This window comes from Panulirus ornatus, chromosome 26, assembly GCF_036320965.1.
Source record: "Panulirus ornatus isolate Po-2019 chromosome 26, ASM3632096v1, whole genome shotgun sequence".
Taxonomy (NCBI): Eukaryota; Metazoa; Arthropoda; class Malacostraca; order Decapoda; family Palinuridae; genus Panulirus; species Panulirus ornatus.
Window position 1 is genome coordinate 5,572,693 of NC_092249.1, and position 22,110 is coordinate 5,594,802.

Here is a 22,110-nt window from a genome sequence, read left to right on the forward strand (position 1 = left end):
TCAAAATTCTCCTCCCTTCTTCGATGCTTCCATGATTCTACCTCTTGACTCAATGAACATACTTGGCATTACTGTAACATCCATACTATCTTGGAAACCCCACATTACAGAAATAGCTAAGTCTGCCTCTATGAAACTGAGAGTCTTATTTGGGTGTTGAAATTTCTTTTCTCTTGTACAAATGATCTGTTTATATAAAGGACGGATTTGTCTTTGCATGGAGTACTGCTCTCACATCTGGAGTGGTTCTAGCTCTGCATCCTTTCTTGACAGAGTTGAGTTGAAAGCAGTCTGACTTATTAAATCTCCCCAGCCAACTTCAAAACTTGATCCGCTTGCCCCTTTTGTTGTAATGATGATTCACGTTCCGTCTTCTATAGGTATTACTTTGGTTTTTGCTCCCAATAGCTAGCTGCTTGTGAGTCCTCACCACTAGCTAGACCATGCAATAATCAGCAAGCTGCTGCATCACATGCTAAATGTGTAGCTATTGGCAACTCATGGGTTGGCTGTTTTGATAATTGTTTCTTTTCCTACACCTCGAAGCTTTGGAACTCTACACTTTCATGTCTTTCCCAGTAACTATGACCTGGCACTTTTTATGAAACAGGCTTTCCATTTCCTCTAAAATTCCTAAATAATATTCCTTGTCTCTTCATTTTCCTTTTCATTAACCTCTTTCAGTCCAAATTATGGCCCAGTCTTGATGTAGTTCTTTGTCTCTTCATTTTCCTTTTCATTAACCTCTTTCCGTTCAAATTATGGCCCAGTTTTGATGTCGACTTTTGTATGTGACTGGATAAGAAAGGATCAAAACTTCTGGAATTTCCAGTCCCTAGAATGTGTGCATGAGATTGGTTAATACCAGCATATATCCACAGTCACCAGGGTTGGAAAATGAGAGGGAGAGGTCAGAGATAAGTAACTGAATTAAGAAACTGTAAAATGAAATATAAAAGAAATAAATACATGATGACCTCATAAACTGGTATCACTTAGAGGTTAACATCAATCCAAACATGAACATGTTATTCACTTGGACATTTCATTCCAAAATCAAAACTCATGCAATGATTTGAACAAGCTTAAAATACCTTTCCCATTGCACCACCCTTATAGAGGTTGAAGTCAGCCTCTAAAGCTTTCCGTGGGAAAGAGGGTAGCTTAGTTAACTCTTCATGCAAGAAAAATACGCGCTGAGCCATCTGAAAGGAAAAGAACCAGTGAAGTAAGCACCTGTTAAATCGAAAAACTGATACAACTAATTTTGTAATGCATTATAAAGTTGTAAAATTGGTCTCTATTCTCAATTTACAATTTTTGTCCCAAATGTCAAACTTTTATCCTCTTTGCTTTTTCAAGCAAAATTTTAAGTCCTATGAGAGAAGAGCTTAACCATAGGGTGTGTGAGGGGGAGGGCAAAAGTCCTGAGTGAATTGGAGAGTGGGTGTGGAAAGAAACATAGATACGTTTTGTGATACAGTAATTCCAGTGGTGTTGTACGGATGTGAGGCATGGCCCCTAAATTAAAAAGTATGGAATTGGGTGGATGTGTTGGAAATATCAATATGAAAAAATAAGAAATGTATATACTGCATCTTACTGTCAAGTAAAAAGCTACTCAGTGAGAGAAAACAACAAAATATTTCATTATTTTTCATCATACCTGATCAGGTCGCTTCAGAATGGACCAAGCCATGAGCACCTTGCCAATCTCAAGTAATTTCAGTGTAAATGCCTGCCTCTGAAGTGCATCATAAGCAGCCTCTGGTTCCATGTGAATCATTAGTAACTGTGGATACTGTGCCCTCTTGAAAAAGTAGAAGTCACGCACATAGGACTGAAGGTTATGGATCTGGTCTGGGGTAAAAAGGCAAAATTACGGCCAGAAAGTTGCACTAAAAAACAAATAAATCTTAATAACTTCATCTATCACAATCCAGATGTAAAAATCACCATTCAACAGCTCTTTAAAAAGCCTTTATCAAATGTATAGTAAAAGACTGCTTACAGATTTTAAGGTCATCAGTTACTACTTACTGGTTTTATGGTCCACAAGGAAATAACACTTTTGGTCATTCTCAGGTATCCCAAAGAAGTCAAGGCTCTCTTGCAGAATTTGGCAAAACTGAGTATCCTCCTGGATAGGGAACTGCAACCAATGATATGAAACAGGATTATACTATGAATGGGAAACTTAAATTTGACAGTTATCTAAAAATCATCAACAATTAATTGAATATAAAACCCAGTGGAAATGGGGAAATGCTTTTATCAATGGCATCTCTAGACTCGTAAAAGTTTAAAGTTGTCTATGCTTTAGAACTTTTAACTGGAATTCAAGAATATAGATTACTTCTATCAAACCTACTAGCACCTAACATCTCAGTAAACTGTGCACGGAATATGAATGTTTTTGATATATTTCTATCTTTTCTAACCTTATTACTGTACACAAATCATTTCTAAACCAGTCCATTTTCATTTCTGTATCTTAGTCCCCTTTTTACTCCTAACTGCTCTCCTCATTTCAATTCCCTTTCAGATTTTTTGAGTCAATCCTTCAGTTCTATGATCATTTCTAGCTTACAGTATCAGTATATAGTGCATAATTAGTTTCATCATCCCTTATCCAATCCCTAAATTCACACATTCCATTTCATTAGCTTCTTACAACATTTAACAGTAAGTCTTTTGTAACTGTGCCTCGAATTTTTTTTTGAAAGAGAGTATACAGCCCAAACTAGAAATAAAATGCAAGAAAGACAGAGAGAAAATGGGGAAGTACCAACTAGCACTTTGAATTTCTGCTCCATCAGCAATTACAATGGCTAAACTATGATTTCAATACGTTCAAAAGGGATAAAACTGAGGCATTAATGCAATAAAGATTTTGTTAACGGTAGGAGTTCCAGCCATCCTACTTATGATATTTCCAAAGCTTGTTTTTCCAAGGTCTTGGGGATTTGTTCTTTTACATTAACGTTTTAGTTGTGTATTTGGATGTTTCAGGCAATTCCCCTGTGGAGTGTACATTAAAAAATTAAGGTTGCTACTTTGACTTTTTCACTACTTTTCTGTCATAAAAAGACCATGAATTTACCACATGCGACACTAAAATTTCCTAAAAACAATATCAGATGGTGAAAAATATTACATTTCTTAAAAAACTGTTATCAACAGATTATCAATAAATGGTAAAACATGAAGACAAAGAAAAAAGCTTCCAAACTGGGCCAGAGTATCCTCAATTACTGCATCACATAAAAAATATTTTCATGAAATAGTGTAAGAACTGTAAATCATGTAGCCTTACATTTGGTTAAAATTCAGGTGCAACCTAGTAAAGAAGCACATTCTCTGAATATTGTCAAAGCAGCTTAAGAGTTTAGCATCACAGCAAAGCCAACTTGTATTTCAACATCTGTAATTCATGCCTTATAGGTATGAATTCTTTTTTTCATCTGGCAGGCTCTGATACTGTTAGTTTTATAATTATCAAAAAAATGTATCTCATTTCTTATTGAGACTACAAGGAGGAGTCTAACATTTATGGGGCTCCATCTCTTAAACTTTTTTTACTATACAGTCTTTAAACCTTATTCATACCATGTGCATTTTCAGTCTCTTCTCAACCTGTTCCAGAAAGATATGTAACAAAGATAATACTGTTTAGCCTCCTTCTTCCTTTTCTTTTCCAATGAAAGAAATTCCAAAACTGCTAGCCTCTTCCTATAGTTTGATTTCCATACTTATCAAAGTCCTTGTTTTCAGCCTCTGGCCTTTCTTGAGCAATACCCTCAAGAACATTTAACAAACGAGTGCTGCACATTCTAATCTGGGTCTATTATATGCTATATATACTCTTCTTTACATCTCCATGTCTATGTAATTGAAAGCAGTTTTGATACTGACTAGTAAATCATTAATATTAAAAATCCTCTTGATATGATGTATCAGGGAAGGGTATGGTAAAGTGTCAACATCCACGTCTATTCTATTTTTTGTTTTTACATGTATTGGCAATTACCATTCTAATAAATTATGCATAATTATCATGCATATTGTACTTAAAACAGAGCCCAACATTCACAGCCAAACCCCAAAGACCAACTCTGTGGTTTCTCCCAACCACTTCATATGCCTGAACAAGGCCACAGACAACATGTCCCTTCCCCACATCACTTCACCTTGCTCTGACCGTGGTTACAAAGGAACTGAGAGTAATAATAAATCAAATTATGATGCATAAACAACTGACCTGGGATGGAATGCCACCTCCATCAACACCACCTGGGTCATGAACAATTATCTTTTTGGCAGATGGAACATTAGCTGTCACCAGTAAGGCAGAGTCACATTGCTCCTTCCTGAAAATCTGCTTAATGTCCTTGAAGAGAATGCCCTGGATGCTGGGAACAACCTGAAGATGAAACATCATAGGTTACTTAAAAGTAAATACAAAAGTTTGGTTACTGATCTTCATTGGATTAACCCTACAAAAGCAGGCATGGTCTGGAAATGTAATCTCGGAATGTGAAAAAAGAGGAAGAAGTCTATCATGAAATGACAAATTACCATTCATAAGAACCAAAAAAAATACAAATTACCACTCATAATTACGAGAAAATACACAAAGTTTTATTAAGATTCCAAAAGTTTATTTCCAAGAGAAAAAGAACCCCATTCACGATACAGTGAGATGCTTGCATTACAATATCACCAGGTGCAACTAGCAACATGTATATCAGCCTCATGTTGGCCTGGCCCAGTGCAAAGTGAGTGCCTGGAGAGGGTATGAATGATGTGTCTGACAGCTCTTAATAAGAAGTTACAGAAATTATCCTTTTTTCTTTTTATTGAGCTCATTTCCTTACTATACTCTCATATGACACACAGGCTCAGCGTTGGTGGTACATAATTTGAATACATCTAAAAATCATACACCTTTTGAACAAAAATTGTGTCAAGGAGATTGGCTGGCAAGTGTAGGGAGGATAATAAAGAAGTTTCTTCCTTAATACAGAAAACTCAACTCTTACTTCATATGTACTCTTATTCATCTTTTCTTTTCTTTCTTTCCTACTTAATCTCAATTTCCAACATAAGTGAGGTAGTGCTAGGAGCAGGAAAAAAAAGGTCTCATTCACTAACATCCATTATCTAGGCATCATGCATAATGCACTGAAACCATAGCCCCTATCCATAAACAGGCTCCATGGACCTTTCTCTGGCTTCCATGGGCCACTTCATATGCCCTGCTTTAATCCACTAGCAACACATTGCACCCCTGTATTCCTCATTGCTCCAATTCACCCTGTCCCATGCACACCTTTCACATGCTTGCATGTTTCATTTACAGATATGACACTGATGATGAATATAAAATGAAACATCACACCTTTCACTCAGCAAGAACATGTAAGACTGAGAGTGGCTGGCACATATGAGGAGGATACTTGAGGCATTTTTCTAAATTCCTTAATCATTACAGGAAAATATTGAGAACTTCAGGAGCAATCATTACATAATATCTTCCATAAGCATGACGTCCCTGTGCATACCAATCCCCTCTCTGTATAATCCTGCTTACAAATCTAAGTCACTTATTTTCTCACATTTGTAAAGTTATTCTTCTTCACTCTCCTCAAATGATAAATATCAAAAGAGTTCCTCCAAATAACAGAAGTCATTCACGAAAACTACATTTTTTTCTCCTGGGTCACTGTGTAAAAATAATCCCACAGCCTGGCAAGTCTGGTGCACTCTGTATAATATTTGTTCAGTGCAATTTCAAATTTTCCTCCTCTGCATCCCATCCTGTGTCTGATGGTAGCTAGCAAGGTTATGAAGAGTCTTGGGTTCCATATGTCTAAGGGGTTCTCTCTTTTTGTGCATATTACACTTTTGGATTTCGGAGGTAGTACTTTGCAAAATCTTCCAAGCCTGTCATGTTAGTAGGATGTTATTTCCAAATGTAAGTTGAGAACCATACCTTCTACAATTTTCCTAGTATACATGATGATATACTTCTCCCATCTGCACTGAAAGGGGACATTTTTGCATAAAAAAAATCCTTCTTAAATGGTTTTATGTGAATATCTGAAACACTTACATCTGATACCAAATTATTTCAGGTAACACATCACATAATTGTAACTGCTCAAAAGAAAAAGAATATTTAATATTCATCCTTTACTTTTACATGTTTTTCTTTCATTTCAGGAGGGGAAACAGAAATCTGAATGTCATCCTCCAAAACCTTCCTCACCCCCTCCCTGGGAAATCTATGAGTTTACTTCATCGTTAAACCACAGCCATAAGGGTATATTAGCTAAGCATTTCATATATATTCTTTAATTTTACATTTATCAATGTCACTGACAAGAAACAAAATTTGCTGACATTTCTTATCCAGTGAACAAAGTTCTTCTCGATCATTTATGGGTGAAAGCTCAACACGAAATAAACAATGACATCTACAATATGTTTGTGCTAAATAAGCTTTAGTAAATGATAATCGGTTTGCATAAGAAAATGCACAATAAGATGAAACTTAACAGACTGAAACAATAGCTCAAATCATGCTAACATTACAGAGAAAACTCAACCAAAGAAACATCACTTGCAGAGTGTTAAATCACAGCAGCATATCCTCAAAGACATTCTGAAACATCTTCATTTTTAAGGGTTCATTTTGCATCTAGTTAATATGGCACTACTCAAATCTGGTCCAGACTAGTGCTTAAAATTTTGCACAAAGAAGGAATATAACCTCTCAAATGAACAAAACTTACTCCATGCAGCATTAATAGCATTTTCTAATATTAAACACAACAACTTAAAACAACAATTGGAGGGATTAACTGCCACTGGATATATATAAGAGGATCCAAAAAGCTAAAAACTCACCGTCCATAGAATTGACAAAGCAGATGCAATGTGGTCCTGTGAAGCCTCTTGGGGACTTCGAACATAAAACATGACATACCCAACCATGTAGTTATAAAGGGCAAAGGCTGCCTGAAATCAAAGATCATTAGCCAGGTTGTAGATTTACAGAAATTTGCAGAAATAAAGATATTTTCTGAGTCAATAGTGTTGTAGATTTCAAGTTTTCAGATGTTATAAAGATTTCTAGTATTGTAGATTTCAAGTTTTCAGATGTTATAAAGATCTCAAGAGTTGTAGATTTCAAGTTTTCAGATGTTATAAAGATTTAACAAGCAAAATTATTGATAGATAAAGTATAATTTTCACTATCAGTGTCACTGGTACAGTATAACCCTGTCATCTAATCATCATAACGTCTAGGCTGTTCTAAGAATGGCTGTAAGGGAAACCATGGTCATGTTATCTGCAAACAAATGATTCATCTCCTTTACCCCCTCACCCCTACCTTCAGCAGAATGTCTTGCAACCACTTGTTCTAAGACCTTCTCATTTACTTCCCTCACCAACCAGTCCATAAACACTCTAACCCACATTAACCTTGAACCCACTTCCTTGCACTCTTTGAAACAGTCCCAACAGCTCATTCCTCAACAGGGATGCCACACCCTTTCCTCTTGTCCTTTAATTAACCCCAGACCTTTGAACATTCCCAAACCACTCTGTCCCTATATCTGTCAACTGTTTCACTGAAAGCCAGATCATCCAGGTTTCTCTCATCAGAGTACTTATCTCTCACTTCTTTTCACCCTAGTTACAATGAAATACATTAAGACACCCAAGTCTGAGCCCATGAAGAAAAGCCCTTACTTGTCTCCTTGCTCTGTTCCTACTTTTGAAAGAGATAGATAATACATGAGAGGAAAATTTGTAGCCCCCATTCCTTGCAGTCATTTGTAAGAAAGGCTTTCCCATCCAGATTATTTGTGAAATCACTTATCGTATGACTTTTTCCCTTAAATGTTTCCTGTATATTTTGAGGTCATTCTACTCACATCACTTATTTAAATAATGAAAAAAAAATCCAATATTTCTTCCTAATGAGTGTAGCTCAGATATTTGTTTATTATGCAGTTATTTACAGTTCTGTTAGGCACTGTCCTTACCTCTACTACTACCTAAAGTATTCTTACTTCTACTACTACCTAAAGTATAACTATAAATCATGGACTTCTCAATGCAAAATTAAGGATACAACCCTTGATTTTGCTTAGATACTGGTTTATAAATTAGTGCATATTTGTCCAATTTCTATTTGGTCTTCCTATAGACAATTTGGTGGAAGTCTATTCTGATTAAAAAAAAGATGATCTCTTCAATGCTGAAGATAATGCATAGAAGAAATAATACCTGAGAAGGCAACCGAGGTATGAAGCGAACCAAGCGGCGGAGAAGCCGAACCATGACATCTTGGCGCTCCCGAGTTAGCTTCTCCAAGAAGAACCTCAGGAACAAAGCTGAGTCCTCTACTAAGCAAGACCAAATCACCTAAGCAAGCATAAAGCAAAATGTTGGTTAGAACCATAAGCAAATGGCACTTTTAAGAGGTTTAATCATATAAAGTAAAGCACAAAAGCTATGACACGAAAACTGAAATTATCATGCACTGTGAGTCATTACCACTTGGCATTATCAAATACTTTTTGATAATACTAATATCTAATTGTTCATCTTAAATTCATGAAAGTTCTGCATGGTCATAACACCCATGTTATTACAATACCCATTATAATAGACTGCTGAATATTTGCCACCATACATCATCAACATGTTTTCCCCAAGTCACAGCAGGCTAAGTATATAATCTTCCTCAAATACTTTGGTTATACAAAGCTGCTACATCTCAAAGTAAAACAGAACTAAGTGAATATCAAATAACCCTGTAGTGGAATTTTTTATGCTGGTCTTAAAGTCATATTAAAGAAGCAGTAATCACAACCACAATGAAAAACATAATAAGAAAAGAATGACTGATGCATAAGCAAGAACAAAAAGTACAAAAGAACGTACAGAAACATACATAAATCAATTTAAAATAAATATAAAAATCTGTCCTGCCAAAAGGATGGTAACAATCTAAGCACATGACAAATCACCAAGTGCTCTTAAAGTAATTAACGGTCAAGGAAAAGAAGCAGAGAAAAAGAACCGTTTATCTTCTGTAATAGATCTTTCATGGGTAAATGAGGCGATCAACTTAATGAAGTAAATACGTTTACCTCAGTATGTTCATGGCTTCACGTAAATAAAGTAAATATGAACATGCAAACACAAAAATATGAAAAAATACAAACTTGTTGAGCTGCTTCATAGACGGCAATTCCATCTGGAGTAACAGCAGGGTCATCCAGTAAGTGTATGATGGTTAGAACTGCAGAACACAAGCAGGAAGGGAACAACTGCTGTGCTACAGACACATGGTGGGACCCACTCCTACCTAGCTCAGCTTCTGCCTCCTCTCCTGTAAATTTTCATATTGTGAAAATAATCACAGATCTACATCCGTGTTAGAATTATTCAAAATGTAAGACATACCATCCAATGAAACACTGATGTTTCATGATTTATGTTAACCACTTGAACACTAGCCTTTGATTTTGCTGAAACAGGTTTCTCAAGGTTTACCTCAAAAATATCCTCATTTTCCTTACAAACTAACTAGTGTCATAATATGAAGGATGGTATTTTTATGCAGGTGACAAGAATTTTCAAATGTAGATGATGGTCACACAACTGAAAATATCAAAAAAACCTCAGTAAACACAAATATGTAACAACCCAATGTCACTCCACAAAGTGCTACTTTACTGATGATGTCATGGGGTAATATAGCAGGTGCTTTCTATAAAAAGACATCTAAAAAAAATCAAAAACCATATAAGATCATAAACACTTTTCCAGATTTTTTTCATTACCTTCTCAGTATGTCCCAGCTAAGCAATATAATGTCAGGAAGATAACCGAGCCTTTACAGAAAAAACCTCGAATGCATTCTTCCTCATTCCTAATTCTATGAGGTGATTGTACAAAAGGGGAGAATATCTGTTTTCCCACTTCCAACCCCCTTAATCACCATCAATGCAGACAGCTTTCTTAAGTTTCAGAAGTCATATGACACAAGAACGTTCATGAAGTTGGGCCCCATGAATGTAATACTCTCTCTCCACATTGTACAAGAAGGTAAATACAAGAAGTAAGATAGTAAGTATTATTCTTTTCCCTTATTCCCAGGTGTTACAAGAGACCATTAACAAAATCTGGGTAGCCTACATGAATTGCATACTAAGGGTTATCACAAATGAAAGAGAGCAAAAACATCAATGGAAAATGAACTCTGATTTACAGACAATGCTTCCATGAGTAACCACCACCAGTAGATGTACTAACACTCAATCATTGACATTAGTATGGCCTTGGCAATGCTTCACTGCTACCACTACTGTAACCCAAACAGTTTCATGATATCTATGTTTTCATAAGTGACTTACCTTAAATCTCATTATAAGTGTTAAAATGAACATGGTAGAAATAGTGGAAGAATGCATAAAATGGTGTATGCAAGAGAGGCATGTAAAGACAGGAATAAGTGTAACTCTTTTGCCGTGGCCACCCCTTAATGGGAGTTCCCAGAGGAAAGAGACATCAGGGATGCAGATAAATAGACATACCTTTATAACATAAAGTATTCTGGAGTTTACTTGTTTTTGAAATGGACTCATGAAAAATGGACAAGAACTGCAATACTTGAGGGATGATAGCTTTACCTTCTTCATGGTCATCAGCTGAAACATGATGAAGTGCTGGCTCATATGCTGCCTGAATAGTGACAGGGACAGTGGTAAGCAGGAAGTTCTCTCTCTCCATGCGACGCTTTTTTTCTTCTGCTTCAAGGGCAGAACGAACCATTTCTGCCTGTAGCTTCCTCCTAGTCCTTGTTGCTGTTACAACAGACCTCTGAGGTGGAGGAAAGATTACAAAAAATTAGATACCTAATCTCTAATTTCTATGAGGAACACAACATTAACAATTACAAAAATACCCATTTTCATATCAGGACCCAAATAATTTGGATCTGAAAGACTTTCATCAGCATTACCTAGCTGATGTAAAAAAAATCAGTGACAATGAATTTGCAAATATGCAGAAACATTATTACTGACCAGAGTCTTAAAGACTTCCAACATTCAAATGCCTCTGTGGTATATGTAGATACATATATTACAAAAAAGGTTTACCATCTTAAAAGAAAGACTTTCACATACCAGATTTTCTCTCTTTCATACTAATTTGAATCTCTTGATATCAAGGTAGCATCTAGAATGAGCAATAGAGGCTAAAAGGAAAAAACCTTGCCTGGCTCCCTTTTTCTGTTCACTCTATTGGAAAGTCATAATACAAGAGGCAAAGATTTCCAGCCACCATTCCTGCCCCTCTTAGCTATCTTTTGTGACACAAAGAGATAAACGGGTAGTATCCTTTGTCCCCTATCCTGGGGATAATTCTGTGAAATGATATGGTTAATCTATTTTCATGTGTAAACAAAAGGAGGCTTGCCAACAGAAATGCCATTCTTGCAGAGTGTAAAAAATGGATGGGGTTCAAGAGCAGTTTCTACATATTTGCATTAGTTTTACCACCTATAAATGCTATAGTGAATCATATATCATCCAAGCCTTCATCACATCATTAAATGTGAACCATAAAGCTTGTCCTTGTGCTCTATATTCAGCTACAATACTTACACAGAGTAATAAGATTCTATAATCAATTCCTAAAAAGTGTCAAGGTATATCACAAAATGCAAACTATATCTATATATATATCAGTAAATACAAAGCTGCTTATGGTTATTATCCTGACAAATAATAACAAATAATAACATTGAAAAGTCTGTGAAGACTACTCATGAAAGCATAAGGAGATAAATGTACTAATGAAAAAGTCATCCATTCTGCTATAGTGTGAGTACTGACATACAAGAGGTTCAGTTTATAGTTTTTTATGAGTGCAAAATCTTAAGGTATACTGTTTTTAACTTAAGTATATCTAAAACATATATCAGAAAACTATATAAAGCTGCTGACACTAACATGTTGGATCTGGTTAACTGTGACCTCATCCACATTGGTCTTGAAGTGAGGCATCCAAGGAGGGTCCACCACAGGTAAAGATTCAACACCTATCTTCGGGGATGGTAGTGTAAACTCTATCCCATGCGGTGGCACCTTAAAAGTTGCAGGAGCTCCCTCTTCCATTCGTGGCCAAGCTTGGTATCGTGACTGCCACAAAACTTGAAACCTATATGGTTACAGTTTCAGCTCAGAATTATGGTGGAATGACAATAAACACTATGAAAATAAAATTGCATGTAGGTTACAGGGTATCAGTATGATATCATCACATAATGGACACTGTCAGCTTTAGCTAAGAACTGAAATCATAATTTCATAATCAAGAATGTAATATAATTTGGGAAATTCTATATAAGAACTGTTACCCTTCACAAAAAAAGAATAACCCAAACCAATATTACATTTAATCTAATGGTAGTATGCAGTAAAAAAGTGAATGTGAAACATGAAAATGATCAGTGATACTGTGACTGCACTTCTAAATGTTCAGAACTTTTTTAGATTACATATCCCAAAGACCCCTTTTATAGGGCTCCTGCTGTTTCCAGGCTACATAATATGTTGCATCAGTAGTAATAACTGAGAAATTCCTTGCTAAGGCTGTACTACTTTTAATCCAATGATATAGAAACTTCCTAAAGGAGACTTTCCACTTCTGGTGTAACTTCATGCAAAGTCTGGTAACACCTAAATTTTTGAGTATATACATTATTCATTCATTCTTATTATACTTTGTCACTGTCTCCCGCATTAGTGAGGTAGCGAATGGAAACAAACGAGAGAATGGCCCAACCCACCCACATACACATGCATATACATACACATCCACATATGCACATAAACATACCTATCCATTTCAAAGTATACATATATATACATACACAGACATATACATATTTACACATGTACATAATTCATACTTGCTGCCTTTATTCATTCCCGTCGCCACCCCACCACACATGAAATGACACCCCCTCTCCCCGTCACAAGTGCAAGGTAGCACTAGGAAAAGATAACAAAGGCCACATTTGTTCACACTCAGTCTCTAGCTGTCATGTATTATGCATCAAAACCACAGCTCCCTTTTCATTTCCAGGCCCTACAAAACTTTCCATGGTTTACCCCAGACACTTCACATGCCCTGGTTCAATCCATTGACAGAACGTCGACCCCAGTATACCACATCGTTCCAATTCACTCTATTCCTTGCACGCCTTTCACCCTCCTGCATGGTCAGGCCCCGATCGCTCACAGTCTTTTTCACTCCCTCTTTCCATCTCCAATTTGGTCTCCCAATTTGCCTCATTCCCTCCACCTCTGACACATATATCCTCTTTGTCAATCTTTCCTCACTCATTCTCTTCATGTGACCAAACCATTTCAATACACCCTCTTCTGCTCTCTCAACCACACTCTTTTTATTACCACACATCTCTCTTACCCTTTCATTACTTACTCGATCAAACATACTGTCCTTAAACATCTCATTTCCAACACATCCACCCTCCTCCGAACAACCCTATCTGTAGCCCACACCTTGCAACCATATAACATTGTTGGAACCACTATCACTTCAAACATACCCATTTTTGCTTTCCGAGATAATGTTCTCGCCTTCCACACATTTTTCAACGCTACCAGAACTTTCATCCCTTCCCCATCTTGTGACTCACTTCTGCTTCCATGGTTCCATCTGCTGCCAAATCCACTCCCAGATATCTAAAACACTTCACTTCCTCCAGTTTTTCTCCATTCAAACTTACCTCCCAACTGACCCTCAACCCTACTGTACCTAATAACCTTGCTCTTATTCACATTTACTCTCATCTTTCTTCTTTCACACACTTTACCAAACTCAGTCACCAGCTTCTGCAGTTTCTCATCCGAATCAGCCACCAGCACTGTATCATCAGTGAACAGCAACTGACTCACTCCCCAAGCCCTCTCATCCACAACAGACTGCATACTTGCCCCTCTCTCCATAACTCTTGCATTCACCTCCCTAACAACCCCATCCATAAATAAATTAAACAACCATGGAGACATCATGCCCACCTGCCTCACACCGACATTCACTGAGAACCAATCTTTTTCCTCTCTTCCTACTCATACACATGCCTTATATCCTCGATAAAAACTTTTCACTGCTTTTAGCAACTTGCCTCCCATACCATATACTCTTATCAACTTCCACAGAGCATCTCTATCAACTCTATCATATGCCTTCTCCAGGTCCATAAATGCTACATACAAATCTATTTGTTTTTCTAAGTATTTCTCACATACATTCTTCAAAGCAAACACCTGATCATCACATTCTCTACCACTTCAGAAACCACACTGCTCTTTCCCAATCTAATACTCTGTACATGCCTTCATCCTCTCAATCAATCCCCTCCCATATAATTTCCCATGAATACTCAACAAACTTATACCTCTGTAATTTGAACACTCACCTTTATCCCCTTTGCCTTTGTACATTATATATCATTATTACTCTTATCATTTTCATTGTTACTAGTATCATTAATGCTATTATCATTATCATCAAAATCATCACTATTACTACCACTATGATCATCATAATTCTTTTCTTTCATACATATTTGTCATTTCCCTCATCAGTGAGGTTGCCTAAGGAACAGATGACTGAGCCTGAGAAAATCCTTACTTGGCCCCCTTCTCTGTTCCTTTTTCTTGGAAAAGTAAAATAGAAGGGAAGGATTTTCAGGCCCCTATTCCCATCCCTTTTAGTCGCCTTCTATGACACGCAGGGAACACATTCTTTCTCCCCTGCCCCAGGGATAATAAATCTTTATTCATTCATAAGTACCTCAAGACTCTTTTTCAAAAGGGCCCTGGTGTTTTCAAGAACCCCTGTTCTAGAGGTTCATACAGCCCAAGGCTGCACAACACTCAGCAACAGGGACTGGATTGACTCCTTTGAAATGTGAAGTTCTTTCTAAAGACTGTTTCATCAACTGACAGTGATAAAATTACAGAAAATTATTCATTCTGAATTTTAAAGATATTTCAGACACGATGACAAAGTTTAGAGTAAGAGAATGGGTAAATGTCTTTTGTTCCACATGGGACATTATCCATTAATCATATACCTGAGAATGGCATTGAGTCTAGTGTTGGGATCTGGGTGTGTCAGCTCACGCGTCATAACATCTGAGGTGTGGGCAGGGACACGCACCCCTGCTAGGATGAACACAACTGCTGCTGTTGCTGTAACCTGGAGAATGCATTCATTATGATTAAAGACATACCATCCCATGAAAAATATGTCCATTTAATCTTTTTTTCTAATTCTCAGCTGCTTTTCCTGGCTGTGAGGCAGCATCAGGAACAAATGAATTTGTTTATTTGTATACATTTACTCTCCAACTGTCAAGTTTAATGTAATGAAGTCAAGACCTATAACCCAAAGCAAAACTTCATATTACCTCATGGTTTACCATAACCACTTCATAAGCCCTGGTTCAACCCCCTGACAACACATTGCCCCCATACACCACATCTACTTCTACATCACGCAAGCCTCTCATCCGCCAAAATTTTCAGGCCCAGATACCCTAAGGCCTCCTTCACTCCATCCTTCCATCCTCCCATGGGTCTTCCCCTTCCTCCCTCTACTTCTTACACCATTTTCTCTAATCAGAATTTCTTTGTTAATCCTCCCCTTATGTACAAACTAATTCAAAATACTCTAATCTGTTTTCTAACTAAAAATGCACATAATACCACACCTATCTCTCTTACAATGTCAGTCCTTAGTTCTCCAAGTCTCATAAAGGGTATCTCTTGTTACATACTTTAATGCTGTTCAACTGCAGGTGTACAGTTATGTTATGATAACTGAAGAGTTCTAAATGATTTCTATCCTTGGCAGCCACATCAATAAATGGCTATAAAATGATGCATTTTATTTGATAAAAATTCACATGGGATTAGGGATAAATGGTAAGCAATCTTTATTCCACTGTGTTTGAGCCATCAATACCTTTATCTCTGTACCAAAGGGAAACTAATCAGATACTACAATTTTGATACAGCACTACAAAAATAATTATGTTAGTCTTCTTCTTGGGTAAGAAATTCTGTCTTCTACTTCCTAAGAAACAGAAGTGATTGGAATGAGAATGAAGACAAAGGAGGTAAACAAGCATAGAAGGGGAGACTGAAAAAGGGGGATGGTGGAAAAATAATTCTAATTAGCATTGATATCTAACTTCTACATACCTCATTATCATATTCCAGCAACAGCTCCCAGGCCTGAGGAACAACATCCATAAAGAGATCTTCTGTCATCACTGCCACACCCTTACACACAAGTGATAATGGTGCATGACTTAGTCCCATCACCTGGAATAAGTATCAACATGTATATCTTATAAAAGATTAAGCAGACTGGAAGATTAACCTAATGATATATAGACACTTTTTCTCTCTTGAGTATGATGTGGTTACTACTCTTACCTGAGTCTTCATGTACCTAATTATTGGCGTATCACCCTTCCTTGGCTTCTTTTTCTCTTCATCCTTGTTGCTACTATCCTTCGTCATTTCCTTTCCATCACCTTAAAAGAAATAATTAAAACTATGATCAATAAATTCCTTTCATCAAATGGTATCTAAAATTTCCAATTTCTCTTGAAATCAATGTGACTATTCTGAAACAACATAAATATATGTCTTCATTCTTATCATATGACATTACCCATCAAATCTATCTATATTTCTGACTACTGTTCCTTTTGGGAACTCTCTCAAGAGGATGGCAATGACAAAAGTGTCTCCATAACTGGTGAACTCCAGTGCCACTTCTTAGCCTTTAGTGCGTTCCCTTTAACAAGCCACTGGCAGAGGGTGACTCTTGACAGTGTTACCAGAAGCTCCTATCTAATGTGCCTATCAACTACTTCTACCTAATGTTCCACCCTACTACTTCTACCTAATGTTCCAACCTACTACTTCTATCTAATATTCCAACCTACTACTTCTACCTGATATTCCAAGCTACTACTACCTAGTATTCCCACCCACTACTTCTACCTAACGCTCCCACCTACTACTTCTACATAATGCTTCTGTCTAATGTTCCTACCAACTACTTCAGTCAACTGCTCCTACCATTTTGCCAAAAGGCAAGGCTAGCTCATAACACTCTCCACAGGAAAACCTAGAGTTACAATGAATGAGTTGTGTAAGTTAAGAGTAGCCAAGTGTTACATATGACACGGACAGATTGCATGTTTAAAGACAATGCCTGCAGTCCGCAGGTGGGTAAGGCAGAAAGAAAAGACAGCTACCTGGGTGAGTGGAGTGCAACTTGACAACACTTAAATGCAGGCTGGCTATGCAGCCATTAAAAACCCTTTCGATACCTAGTTGGGTTGTGCTGGTAATATACCTCTCAGGGAAGTGGCTCCCTGCCATCTAATACTCCAACAGTAAAGTTAAAAAATTTATCTTTAATCATGCTAAAAGACAAAACACTCCTGAAAGCTATGAGTATCAGAAAAAAGTGATTTGCACATGTATTTCACACAAGCTTTGGGGAATGAAATGTCAGTATGCATACTAACCTGAATGAGTTGAATAATTTGGGTTATCATTCAAATCATATTCATATATCAGGTATTACAAGCTAGAGATGAGAAGTAGCGTCAGAATACATGTGCATGTCTAAGATTAAATGATTACTACAAAAAAGGAAATTCTAAAACTGCAGAGAAATAAGAGTCCAAATTGTTTATTTGTTATTACTGAAATAAACCAAAATTCAGGGAAGGCTCATTCAGCAAACCAAACAAAGGAACTAAGATATAAGTAGCAAGCAATGAGAATGATATTCACAGTGATTTATTATGATAATTTGCCGTACCATCAGTATCAATGGTGTCCTTGGAGAGGTGTACAGCTGATCCTTGATGATGGCCCAATCTCGATAACACTGCAGAAATGTCCACACTACGGTCGATCCTATAACAAGATACGTGTTGCAACTACTGCATCAGTCTAAATTACAGCTCACAGATAAATCAAAATGACATTGTCAGGAGCTGATTTCTGCCTTGTTCTTTGGCATACTATGATAGTAAAGATTATAATAATTTTACCCCATATTCCTGGATATTTCTAAAAATCTATGTTGCTTTAACTGTCACTGTGGTGCTAGTTTTACAAGTTAAAAATAGTGTTCTCGCTACAGAAGTCTAATACTTAAATTTCAAATTCATAAGTTCTACGATTCAAAAATTTACTGCATTAGGCCAAATGTTATATTTCTTCAAAGCAAGGATGGAGGAGACAGAATTAAACAATTAAACTTACTCTAAATGCAAAATATACAAATGCCCCTCCCCAAGCACATATAAGTTATGCTTATCTCCTTTCTGGACATCACCCAGCAGTCCAACATTAAAAACACATATTAGTAATATCACAAGTCCCTTCATGCCTTAGAGGTAACTCTCATACTGAAGACACTGAACAATTACTTATCAACTGTCCAGCACTCATCCTATTAAGACACACATCATTACATCATAGAGTGTACAAGAAGCTTGCACGAAAGGAATAGTTGTTACAAAACTGTTTTATGACAGTGAAACTCAGATGTATCTAGATCAAAATAAGTCCTCTGTTCTTGACGCTACCTCACTAACATAGGAAATGGTAAATATGTTTAACATAATAACAATAAGAGCATAAGAGGTGGATTACCTGTATTTTTGGATTAGGATAGAAAGAACGAGATTGAGAATATATGGTGCAGAGAAGTTACTAGAAAGGCATATGAATGAGTCTTTTAGGATGGTATGGTCATGCAGAATGTGTGACAAATGAGAAGCTGGTTATGAAATACTTTTTCCATGAAATTTCATGGTAGAATACCAATCTTATGATTCTCGGGTCCCAAACTAGAATGATAGCACCAGTCAAGGTGAGCTGAACAATTCCTAGGGCCTCCTTGATTGTTAATTAGTGATTGGACCCACCTCAGTTCTTCAGATACAGCTCCTTCAACTGGCCCTTTCTCTATCTATTCCTGCAACATTCAGTCTCATCCTACCTCCTCTCTGTAGAAGATCATCTGTTAGCTTCCCTAGATCTTCTGCCTGAAAACTAACTGTCTAAGGCTACTTCTCTCACTCTCATAACTCCAGCTTTACTCTCTACCATCATTTTCTTACAAATGCAATGTTTGTCCTTACTACAGTACAAAAACACCTATTGCTTGCCTTGTAAATCATGAGTCTCCCAAATTAGGAGCCATCCAACTCAAATTTTCTCTACCCTCTATAACTTTGCTTCTTTTTTTTTCATACTTGAATGTCATTTCCCGAGTTAGTGAGGAACACCAGGAACAGAGAAAGACTGCATCTGCTCGAATGCATCCTCTATCAGTCGCTTCTATGTTTCAAATATTTTCCTCACAGTTACCTTCAACTCTTTCACCATTTCCATTCCTGCCATGAAGCACTGCTCTTTTCTCATCCACATGGTTATGCTCTACTTGGGTCGATCCTATAAGAGACAAAGCCCTTGCTTTTTCACTCATTATCAGTCTGCAGGAAATAATCAAACATACGAGTCCCCAGCCACCACAACTAACTTCTGTTTATGTTTCTCTCAACTTTCTCTCAAATACTCTCTCAAACTCTGTCACCACCTTTCATTGTTTCTCCCTAAAGCCAACCACTGTGACAGATACATGTAGTGAGAGCTCTGTTATCCAATATACAAATACAATTTCATCAATCACAATCAGATATATGATATTCTCCATTTCCAAAACAAGTACACCTTTTTCTCAATCCACAATAGTATGATGCACAAAGAATGATCCTAAAGCATTCTTGCTGCTACCCATCATTACACTTTTGTGTTGGAAACCTATACGCAGTGGAGTAAGAAACTATGGAAGGGTTCTGTCTGATGATATGACTATCATGAACATGAAGCATATCATAAAGTATTTTCACATAAACATCATCCCATTAACTTATAACTAATAATACGAAATTTCCATGCAAAAGACACTGCTAGTAACTTTAAGTTATTGACGTACTTATCACGAAGTGCAAAGCTTTCTTTCCTCTTGAGTGGTGAGCTATGACCCTGCTCTGATGCCTTCCTTCCTTGTTTCTTTTCCTTTTTATTGTCACGTGCACCTTCTCCTGCACCCACTGCCTCCTCCTCTTGCTCTTCAAATTCCTCACCATACATCTATGAAAACGGAAATTGCATATTCTCATGAAAGGATAGACCTTGTCAAAAACAATATATTACTGATCTGTTCCATGTGATTCCAATACATATAACTATATTTATCAATGCAGACAATACCATAGGCCATCCATGGAAATCAGGGTATAAATCCACACTCTAAACGACATCCTCACTAACCTAATCACCGATAAGTTAAATTGCTGGCAAGCACTCCTCCCTTGACACAATGAGCAAAAAGAATCACTGAAACCAGCTTTGATGCACTTTAAAGAAAGATCCACACCTACCACACCAACCCATCTCTTACTTATGAAGCACTTCTGACCCACTAAACAAAAATCAGCCACAAACCAACTGAAACTTCTAAATGGGAAAGCTATGAAAAATATGTATAAAATCCATCCAAAAAGATATGCTCACCCACCCTTCACTCCCATGGAGACAAGCAATGCAGTACCTGGTCCACATGTCTTCTATCACTCCTCAAGCCACACAATTTCTCCTCAGTTTGATGCCCTGTCCTGCCACCACTCTCTCAATCACCCCACTCCCATACAACTTAGCAAGTATAATCAACAGACTTGTTTATCTGTAATTCAAGCATTCACATTTGTTCCCTTGGTCTTATATTATAGCACCCTCTAAGTATTCTGCCAGTCCTCTGGCACTTCTGAATTTTAAATCAATCTGGTTTTGTAACAATCATATGCCTACAACGAAAATTATTACCAGGTTAGACATCATTCGTGAAGCTTTACCTCAACAGATCTAACTAGCTATTAAGTACTATCAAAATAATCTAATACTTACTGCTCTTTTGATAAATCAGCAATACACTCTGAACTAAAGAAAAATAATCAATGTTTGGCCATGCAATGCAAAATAAGTTTAATGACCTTACATCAAAATTACAAATTTACACTTTCATAGGGCTACAATCCAGCATAATGAGGACTGCAAAAGAAACCCATGTTAAATCTGCAAACTGACCTACTAAACACATCTGATGAGCTAAAGTGAATAAGAGAGGAGTATATTGAGGTTAAGATAGCTGATCCTAGCCTATCTGTTAGACTCATCTTTTGATTACCTGATTTTCTTAGCGTATGTTTTCATCTCTGAAAAACTAAAAAATTTACCTTTCTGAGTGCATGCATAAGCCTCCTACAAGCACGCATGTTCCTCTTGTAGCAGTGAGGATGGCAATACGTCTGGTGAGTGCACATTATATTGTACAATGACGATATCCGCACTACAACCTAGAAGAAATAAATGTCAGTTTACAAATGAATGCAGGTTAAACTTTCACCAGACATGCTCAACTTGAACTATACACAAGCTAAGAAATTGTAAAATGCAGATTCCTATCACTTTTTATATACCTGACTGCCTTTCCAGTCTTACAGAGGCAGCATCAGAAAGAAATGAATAGCCTCACTTGCACATATCCCCTCTCTTGTTGTCCTGCATAATGTACTGAAATCATTGCTTACCAACCACAGCCAAACCCCACAGAGTACTCCATATTTTACCTTGACCACTTCATGTGCTCTGGTTCAGCCAAATGCCAGGATGTCACTCCCCATACTCTACATCAGTCCATTACATTATGTCCCGTGCACACCTCTTGCCCTCCTGAATTCTTAGGTTCCAATACCAATTACATATACTGTCTTCAATAACCATGTCCATAGTCAAACTGTTCCATTCATCCACTCATATACTATAAAGGTAATTCTTTATATCCTTTTTTACAAGCTTCTTAATTTAAGGTTATGTCCTT

The 22,110-nt window shown here is 37.0% G+C and overlaps 1 protein-coding gene across 18 annotated transcripts in view; it reads right to left on the minus strand.

The window, feature by feature from the left end:
* Positions 1-22,110, minus strand: part of unc80 (unc80, NALCN channel complex subunit) — a 283,207-nt gene that overhangs the window by 125,250 nt on the left and 135,847 nt on the right. For all 18 annotated transcript variants that reach the window (XR_011714624.1, XM_071677907.1, XM_071677920.1 and 15 more), the window contains 15 exons: positions 21,467-21,586; positions 20,167-20,324; positions 17,977-18,074; positions 16,569-16,669; positions 16,332-16,454; positions 15,200-15,324; positions 12,042-12,249; positions 10,716-10,905; positions 9,246-9,412; positions 8,302-8,439; positions 6,913-7,023; positions 4,262-4,423; positions 2,041-2,152; positions 1,667-1,860; positions 1,095-1,205 (listed from right to left, as the gene is read on the minus strand). Coding sequence is in view for 17 of the 18 variants with exons in the window: in XM_071677907.1 (XP_071534008.1) it covers positions 1,095-1,205; positions 1,667-1,860; positions 2,041-2,152; positions 4,262-4,423; positions 6,913-7,023; positions 8,302-8,439; positions 9,246-9,412; positions 10,716-10,905; positions 12,042-12,249; positions 15,200-15,324; positions 16,332-16,454; positions 16,569-16,669; positions 17,977-18,074; positions 20,167-20,324; positions 21,467-21,586 (2,118 nt within the window). In the remaining variant the exon portion in view is untranslated. The remainder of the gene's footprint in view (positions 1-1,094; positions 1,206-1,666; positions 1,861-2,040; positions 2,153-4,261; positions 4,424-6,912; positions 7,024-8,301; positions 8,440-9,245; positions 9,413-10,715; positions 10,906-12,041; positions 12,250-15,199; positions 15,325-16,331; positions 16,455-16,568; positions 16,670-17,976; positions 18,075-20,166; positions 20,325-21,466; positions 21,587-22,110) is intronic.